Below are 9,173 nucleotides of genomic sequence, written 5' to 3'. Positions count from 1 at the left end.
TGAGAGATGTGACCACTTTTTCCTAACAGTAGGAGTTGGAAGAAAATAAAATTGCAAAAGAAAACATTTGAAATGCAGATCTTTATCCTAAAAAAGTACACTCAAATTGCCCATTTACTGCAATTACCTTTTTTACATTAGAGGGGGAAGCAAGTCCCCCCACCCCCACAGCTTCAAGTCTGATAGACTGGAAGGAGAAGATTGCTTCGGGGCTTCTGTCTTCAGGGAACTAATGCTCCAAAGCCATAGGAAGGGCAGGAGACTTTTCATAACATTCTCCTGAAAAACATTGGGCTAGGGTTTCCCCCCTGATGTTTCTAAAATAAAACATATCCCATGGAGCTGGAGTTATTTTGTAATAGTGTGTATACTGGAGAGTGTTGCAAAATTGTTTGCCATTAGAATAGTATTTGAGCCTTCAGACCTTTAGCCCTACCCTCACTTCTGGGCAGATGTTCTTCTGCGCCAGGAAGAAAAAAAAAAGGAAACAGGAGCGTGCACTCCTTCACTCCTTCCTGGGATAATTCTTGGTAGCATTTCAGGTGGGCTGTTCAAAAAGCTTATAGCTGCTTTTTGCAGCTCTGCATTTAGATCAACTGCCTTCCCACCTTGAGATCAGGCCCTTAAACAGAATTGCCGGTAAACAGACGTCCACCTTCATCTTCCCCATTCCCAACACACTAACCCCTCACAAACCCTCTTACAACATACAATGTGCTTTTCTTTGCTTCCGTCTATGTGCATCGTCTGCTGCCTTTCAAAAGACCACCTTGCCCGTTCGCGCTCCCTCTTCTGCAGCCTCGCCCAGCCCTTCCGCCTTCCCTGAGACCCACTCCCAGCAGTTCAAAGCAGTCCACACAGACTTCCGTCTTCCTCTACTGAAGGTTGCCACTTCTGTTAGCAAAATTTGAGAGTTTCTGACTCTCCCCAATTAGGATTCAGTCTGGCAGAAGATCAGACACGAAAGTACCTGCTGAGGTTTTAAAGTTTTATTGAAAGTAAGCCAACAGAGTCAGCTGGGCTCTCCCCTTAAGGCAGAGGAGTACCGGGATCACACTCAAAGAAGAAGAGTTTATACACGTTTCTTACACAGAGATACAGCAATTAACAAATTGATTGGCTACAATTGGCATAAATTTGGGATCCTCCTTATTATTGGGGGAAACTTCTCTCCCCGATGACCCATTGGTTGCCAGTCAAAGTTCAGTTGTCTTCTGATATTTATGGTTTCCTGGAATGCAGGGGCATCTCCAGAGCAGCTGAAGAGTGTTCTGGAGGCTATCAATTGGGGTCAGTTCCCCCCATATCTTTATGGCCTCGACACTTAAGGAGACAGGATGTCTGCCCAATGTCTTTCAACAATAACAGAATGAGAGGAATGTGTGGAGGTCCATGAACATTCGTTTCCTTGTCATCCCTTGACTCCCCACAGGTAAGGAAAAGGATGAGAGAAACTGAGAGCCCTTTTTCATAAGGTTTCAGTCCCCCCTTTTTAAATTCTTAACATTTTAAAACGAGAATTTAAACCCTGTCAGAAAGGGCTCTCTGTACCAAAACAAGGTACTTATTTTTCTGTAAAGAATTGGGCTGTGTACAGGTGCCACACGAGGAAGTAAATATGGGAAGGCAATACAGACATGCACAGATTAATAAACCACAAACAACAGCAACTAGCAAGCCAATAAAAAGATAGCGTAGCCATGAAAAATCAGGTAACCAGGAAGTTAACCAAGACCAGTCCCACCTAGAATTGTTCCAGTCTTCAACATATCCTTCTCTATCTTTGCGGAGGTCTGTTACAATCTGAGCAATTTGTTTATGGTCCATCAGGAGTCCTTTTGTCTGGTCATGGAACATACAACATGACTGATTAATATACACACAAACACCACCTTGACTATTCAAAATCATGTCCAGGGCCATCCTATTCTGGAGGACCACTTCTTTAAGGGAGATAACTTCATCCTGCAAGCGTTCCTCCAGATTCAATGTAATATTTTCTAATTTCTCTAAAGCCATAGAAGCGTTGTAAACAAAGGAGGCAAGTTTGTGTATGTCCTTGTAATTTTCAGCAACTCCCACAGCAGGGAAAAGACTCCTGCCAATTAAGGTCCCTGTAGACCATTCTAGGTATTCTGCTCTCCTTGTCCGGTAGAAAGTATGCCTAGTAGAGTATCGAATGGCTTCTACTGGCACCATATGAATGCCCCTGGGCCATAACCACCCTATAGTGCAAGTGCCAGACCAGGCAGGTGGCAGGACTTTAAATCCTTCATGGCCACACAACCACCAGACTCCTGAACCTAGACGGATTGGTTGTTTAGATGTTAAGACTTGTAAAATAATTTTGAGAGTAGGAAGAAAGGTGTCTGATTTAAAGGTGTACTGGGGAAAAAGGTTTTCCAACCATTGAGTAAAAGAACCATCAAATATAGGAACAGATACGTTGAATAGCATCCATCCAGTAATATTCCATGTAAACCTATACACACACACCCTCCAATCCCCCACAAAGTTACTCCCCCCCCCCTTTTTGAAAACAAAAGGGGGCACCAGGTATGGGGTAGGGAAACTGGAAAGGTCTAACATCCCAAGAGCCCGAGTTAAAAATCTGAACTGAATAATTATACCATCTATCCAAGCCTAAAGGTATTGGCAAAACTACTAACCCTTGCTGGCTATGAGTAGGGAAATAACTACAAATCCAGCAAGTAGGAGGATTAGTCTCATTGATAACCAAATTATGAAGCTGTATCAAAGTGTTATGCGTCCAACCAGCCACCACTACATTAACAAGTAAGAAAGGACATGAAAAACAGAAAAGAAAGAGCAACATGTTGAAGTTCAAAATACCTCCCCTGTGCGTCTTCAGTTCCAGCCAATGGATCCTTTGGAATGCACCAGGGCGAGGAATTCCCCCAGAAATCAAACACCCGGCAAAAAAATATCCATACTGCGAATCATTAACCCCACGTAAACCAATCCAGTATTGTTAGTGTTCCTTCGAAAAAACAAGCTTGAGTCCGTCCAATCCTTTAACCTTCCACTGGTCTTTTGGCTTTTGCTGCTGATTGTGAGTGTGTGATGGGACAACGCTGTCACCTGGTGGGGAGGCAGCCTTCGCCCGCTGGTAATGCACCCACGCCTGAATACCCTCAACTTTCAGGCTGGAGGGGGTTGTCAGGAGCACTTGAAGGGGCCCTTTTCATTGTTCAGACAGAGGGTCGGAGACTTTGGTCCACACCTTTACATATATCCAATCTCCAGGCTGAAATGGATGCAGAGATTCAGACAAGGACTGTGTAAGAATGGCCCCGTTCGAGAGAAACCGTTCGACAGAGAAACTCCCGTGACACGTGTGGTTCACAAAAGAGGTTTACTCATGCGTAAGGTAGCGGTTACAAGCAAAGCCAGGACTGGCTTGGTACATTTACATTACTCCTTTATAGTTGTCTCAATCCCCGCATTGCTAGGTTACATATTACAAATTAGATTGCAGATTTCCCCCTGTAGTCCCCCCCTTCTACTGGAATGGCAGGTTCAGCCCAGTTCTCTTGTTTCTTTGTTTGTTGTTGCCTATGGCGTGGTCGTTGCGTGGTCGTTGCCTTCGTTGGGGCTTCTGTCGCGCACAGCTGGGAGCTCCCCCTCGCGCGCTGATCTCTTCCTCAGTTCCGCGGCTCTTCCTTTGTCCATGGCGCCCACGGCCCTCTGGCGTTAACACAAGGCATCCGCTCCAGATTAGTGAAGCGGCGCCAGATGGACCATTCATTAGTTTGCGGTTTCGTGTTTCCTATTCCTGCGCTAGCGCTCCAGCGGTGAAATTGACTAAAGCGCGGCTGGGCAAGTTCCTAGCCGTGCAGCGCTGGCTGAACCTGACATACCGCCCCCCTGAAGACAAGTCCCCCTCTTAATTGGGCTACTAGGGTGCTGCCCCCCCCCATTTGCCATAACGGTGTGCCTTTCCTCGGCTTGGGGCTTTGGCCTTACCATGGCCGAGTCACTTATAGGACCGGTCCCCGAAGGTTCTCCTTCCCTTCCTTCACCGCTGCGCACGTCGAGCAGCTGGCCACGTACTCCCTCGTATCCCTCCGGAGAGATGGCCACGGCCACCAGAACTGTTCACGCAGGAGGTGGAAAGTCCTAAGGAACCCACAATGTCCCGTAGTGTCCTCGGTGTGCCCTCTCCTGAGCACATCCACCTGGCAAGCTTCTGGAACGTAGAGCCTCCCCTTGTGCTCCCAGCAGGTCCCTTGTTTCTCCAGGGAGTCCTTGTTGTTTACCAACCAGGGGTCTCCCTCGCTTGCCTCCGCACAGCACTGTCTCAGCTCTGGCTCGGCTCCCTTCCCCTGCTTCTCCCTCCGCCTTTCGCCTCGAAGTCTTTGGGTCCATCGATTCGAGCGGCAGCTCCCTCAGGGTCCTACAACCCTCCAGGTTCCCCTGGCCACAGCCAGGTCCCGGTCTACCGCCGGCTGCTTCACTCACGCTTGGCGCGGAACGGTCAGCTCCCGGCGCCGCTCCTGCCCCCGCTCTTGACGCCAGTGTGATCGCTGCCTGCTTTGCCACGGGGCCCTCGAGTCCCGCTGCCGCCGTCTCTGCCTTCGTCGTCAATGCCACCACCACCTTGGCAGTCTCTGACCCCTCTCGTTTGTCGCTCGCCCTCGGCGCCATCCTCGTATTCGCCTCACGTGTGGTTGATCACCCGGGCCCCGCTGCCGTCGCTGCTGCGGCCTGCCGGCCCTCGGCTCTCCGTCGCGCAGTCGCCACCTCGCCAAGTTCTGTGCCGCCCCCTGTTCTCGTGCCACCTCCGCGGCTCAACCCCGTCTGCTCGGTGGTGCTGCCGAACCGCACCGTCTTGGCCACCCAATCGATGTGCGGGTTCTGGCGCGTAAGCCATGCCAGCCCCAGCACTAGTGCGTGGTCGGCCACCGGGGCAACTACCAAGCCTAGCTCCTCCCGGCTTGTCCCCACTGTCAAACCGACCGGCTCAGTGCGATACTGCGCCGGGTCCCCCCCTGCGGTCAATCCATCCAACTGGCTGAGTGCGAGGGGCTCCCTGAGTCTCCTCACTCTGAGCCCCAGCACGGATGCCAATACCGGGTGGATCAGGCAGTGGGTGCATCCTGAATCCAGCAAGGCGTTGACTTTCGCCTCTGCTTCCGATCTCACCCCCTTGAGGTGGACCCTGATCCTCATGGGCGAGTAGTTTCTGCTGTCCCGCTCTTCCTCATGCTGCCACTCCGTTGGCTGCTCCGGGGTGCGCCTCAGCGTCGCTGGCCGTCGCCTCCCGCTGGCTCACTCTCCCCTCCTCGCAGAGCCGGGCTTCCTCGTGAGCCAGCCTGCTCCGCTGCACACCGCTCCACGAGCTGCTGTCTCCTCCCAGGATCGGTCGGGGTTTCTTGTAGCTGGGAATCGCTGGCCCCCATCCTTTGTGCAGCTCGCCAAGACCCCCTGCCTCGAGGGGCACTGCACCATCCGATGCCCCTTGCCTCCACACCGGTAGCAAGTCCCTGCAGTCTGCCGGGCGTCTCCAACCTCGATCTTCCTCGCCTCCGGTGCCGCCTCATTTTGGTCCGTATCGGGGCTCGCACCTCTTGCTTCCCCCGGTCTCCAGCATCTCCCGCGGTCTCTGCCAGCCAGCTCCACTTCACTAGAGCCTCCAGGTCGTCCCTACTGGGTGCTCCCCCCTGGACCTCTGAGTGGAGCCTGTCCTGCATACGGGGATAGGTTAGTGGCTCGGGGTTCCCCCCCGAGAGCTCGCTCCTTGAGCCCCTGAATTGGGGCGTCTCTGCTGGCCGCCGCCCCTCCTTCGCGTTCCCCGTCAGGCTGACCACTTCTGCTAGCCTGGTCTCCACGCCGCCCTCTGCGGCTGCCCCAGCCGGGGCCCTGGGTCCGCCACGCCATGCCTGCTGCATGCCCGGTACAGCTGTCGTCTGCTGCTGGAGGTCGCCCTCCAGCCGGTCCAGCCTCTCCTCCGGCTCCTGGCTCCTGGACCCTGCACCACTACTCCTGGGGATCGCACATCCCGTCAAGCCCTCTGGCTCCGTCCCGCTGCTGAGCGCCCGCTTGGCGCCCCGCGAAGTAGCCGTGGTTGTGGGTCCCCTCTTCCTCACGCTAGGGACTGGAGCCATCTGCGCAACCTCTGGTCTAGGCTCTAGGGACTGGAGCCATCTGCGCAACCTCTGGTCTAGGCTCCGTGCAGCTTCTTGAGTTTGTACCCTCACTGCTGCTGGCCTCGCCCGATTCCTTCTTCACCTGCGATTCTGCCCCTGGGGCCTTGCCCCGCCGGAAGATGGTCTGCAACATCACTTGGACAGCGCCCATCCGCTGCTCGATCTTGGCCTCCAGTCGGGTGAATCGTTCCTCCAGCTCCCGGGCCTCGGGTTCCGAGTCACAACTCGTCGCGACCCCCCATGCTGGCGACCCGTTGGGGCTCCTGCCCCCGCCAAACGACCACCCGTCCTCTGGCGCCCTCTTGGCTGTGTCCGTGCGCCATTCGCCCTGGACTGGTCCCGCCATCACGCCTTCGGATCTGGGCTCCTGGTTGCCCAGCTGGCAAGCAGTTTCCCTGTCGCTTGCCATCTCCTGGTGCCGTTAATCGATTCCTCTCCAGTCTTGGCTGCAGGGAAAAAAGGTGAGCGCTCCTCGGTGTGTACCGGGTAGCACTCAATGGGAGTCCTGGCTTAATGTAAGAATTGCCCCTTCGACAGAGAAACTCCCCTGACACGTGTGGTTCACAAAAGAGGTTTACTCATGCGTAAGGTAGCGGTTACAAGCAAAGCCAGGACTGGCTTGGTACATTTACATTACTCCTTTATAGTTGTCTCAATCCCCGCATTGCTAGGTTACATATTACAAATTAGATTGCAGATTTCCCCCTGTAGTCCCCCCCTTCTACTGGAATGGCAGGTTCAGCCCAGTTCTCTTGTTTCTTTGATTGTTGTTGCCTATGGCGTGGTCGTTGCGTGGTCGTTGCCTTCGTTGGGGCTTCTGTCGCGCGCACTGCCGGGAGCTCCCCCTCGCGCGCTGATCTCTTCCTCAGTTCCGAGGCTCCTTCCTTTGTCCATGGCGCCCACGGCCCTCTGGCGTTAACACAAGGCATCCGCTCCAGATTAGTGAAGTGGCGCCAGGTGGACCATTCATTAGTTTGCAGTTTTGCATTTCCTCTTCCTGCGCTAGCGCTGGGTGAAATTGACTAAAGCGCGGCTGGGCAAGTTCCTCCCCGTGCAGCGCTGGCTGAACCTGACAGACTGGAGTTGTTTCTCCAAGAGCACCCATTTATTTCCCTGCAACAAAACAGAGATCCCCATTAAATACCCCTTCAAATCAGCTCCCCCCTTTTTGAGACTTTCTCCTTGTGTCCTGGCAGGGAACTGACTCTATATGGACGTCCATGGAGGGCTTCAAAGGGGCTTATTCCCAATTTTCCTCTGGGCAGGATTCGAACCTCTCAACATCTTGAGAGGACCAACTGGCAGATGGTGTTCAGAAAATCCACCTATCAGTGTCTCCAATGCTTCCTGTGCTTGCAGAAGGAAATCGGGGGGCAGGGGGATCCTTTCTAGCATTTCAGCAAAGGGCTTAAGGTGTCCCCAGAAGGACCAGTCGTGCCCACGCTCAACAACATTTCAGAACATTTTTACTTCTAGACTTTTCTCTCTGGCCACTTTCATTGGATTTTAATAGCCTGTCTTATGTCTTAATCTGATGTGCTGATATTTCTTATCACTGGGTTTTTAAAAATGGCAATGTGCCAGTCTGAGTATTTAGTTATTTTTGGACAGCCTTGCAGAATTGCAACTCAAAGAATGGAAAAACGAATGGGTCTCTGTTTAGCGGTTCCTAAGAATGTTATTCCTATCTCTTGAGAAAGTTTTGAATAAATTAATTATTATAAACTAATAGTAGGAAGAGTAAGTAGCAAAAGGAGAGCTACGTACTGGTCTTTAAAAAAAAGATATCCTAATACGACCAGGTTGCCTAAGGGACCGCCTCTCCCCTATGTCTTCAACCCGTCCCACCCACGCACAGAGAGGGCGTGCTTCGGACCCCCTCAGTGAAAGAACCCCACCGAGCGAGCGGGGTCCAGAAGGCGGGCCTTCTCTGCAGTAGCCCCGCCCTTTGGAACATTCTGCCCCCGGAGGTGCGATTGGCCGCCTCGCTCCTGGCCTTCCTGGCCTTCCGAAGGGCCTTGGAGACCTGGTTCTGCCACCTGGCCTGGGGTGGGGAGGGAATACTTCCAGCAGGGGGATGGGTAGCCCCACAGTGGCCAGCTCTCCGCAGCCTGATTTTCCATCTGCTTGGATCTTCCTTTCTTTAGCATTGTTTTAAATTTTGGATGTTTTATGTGTTTTAGATGTATTTATAGTCTTAATGTTTTTTGTAAGTCGCCCAGAGTCCCCTATTGTGGGAGAGATGGGCGGGGGAGAAATCCAATAAAATAAAATAAAATAAAATAAAAATAAATCTCAGGGAGGAAGCACAAACCAACCACAGACTTCAGGGCAGGCTGAGCTGACTGAGAGCAATCTGAATCCTCCATTCGCCATTCCATGTTGCTCAAGGACAAGAAAACATTTTCTGTTTCTTTTTCTAAGAAGGGAGGGCTGGCTTTTTAAAGGCCCATATCTACGTTTCCCTCCAAACGGGAGTCACACAACATGTGTGCCAAATCCCAAACAGGTTAACAAACCCCCAAAGTCCAGTTCAGATAAAATGCAATGCCAGTGAAATGAGCCTGGCTTGGGATGTTCCATTTCCCTTTCTTCAGGGTTTGCTTTTAAGAGCCAAGTCACTCCAGAACACCCAGGCGGGTTCAGACAACCTGCCCGAAGCCCAAACACGTCCCCCAACCGCAGGGGCCGAGTTCGCACAAAGCACAGGGCTTGCAGGAACGAAGCTTAAGAGGGTCTCCTGCTTCACTCACCCTCCTAAGACGTGTTGAACTGCAGGGGATCCAGCCCTATTTCAGCCTCATCAGTGCGTGGTGAGAATGCAGACACAACCTCGGGCACCTCTTTCCTTGCAGGGCTTTTCTTCTTTCCTGCTGAAGAGTTTCAATGCAAACTCTCCCTCTCCCAGGATCTCTTCCCTGCAAGACTTTCCTGCAGCCTTTTTACCTCCTGCGAAGCTCAGAGGGTTAAAGAGAGAGAGTGTGACGTCCTAGAGAGGCAAGA

The 9,173-nt window shown here is 52.3% G+C and overlaps 1 protein-coding gene across 3 annotated transcripts in view; it reads right to left on the bottom strand.

Moving 5' to 3' along the window:
* Positions 1-389: 389 nt before the first annotated feature.
* Positions 390-9,173, bottom strand: part of LOC103050780 (uncharacterized) — a 47,172-nt gene continuing 38,388 nt past the window's right edge. The window contains exons 1-3 of one of the 3 annotated variants that reach the window (XM_088129372.1): positions 8,924-9,151; positions 6,178-7,283; positions 390-6,137 (exon numbers count right to left, since the gene is read on the bottom strand). In XM_088129372.1, coding sequence (XP_087985498.1) covers positions 5,262-6,137; positions 6,178-6,579 — 1,278 coding nt within the window. In that variant the 5' untranslated portion in view covers positions 6,580-7,283; positions 8,924-9,151 and the 3' untranslated portion in view covers positions 390-5,261. The other 2 variants (XM_088129375.1, XM_088129373.1) reach the window with 2 other exon arrangements.

Source organism: Python bivittatus, unplaced genomic scaffold, assembly GCF_059951505.1.
Source record: "Python bivittatus isolate LINGU-HERP-01145 unplaced genomic scaffold, Pbiv_v1 ctg000810_np1212, whole genome shotgun sequence".
In the NCBI taxonomy this organism is placed as follows: Eukaryota; Metazoa; Chordata; class Lepidosauria; order Squamata; family Pythonidae; genus Python; species Python bivittatus.
The sequence above is the reverse complement of the archived record's forward strand: the minus strand, read 5'-3'. Positions and strand labels throughout refer to the sequence as shown.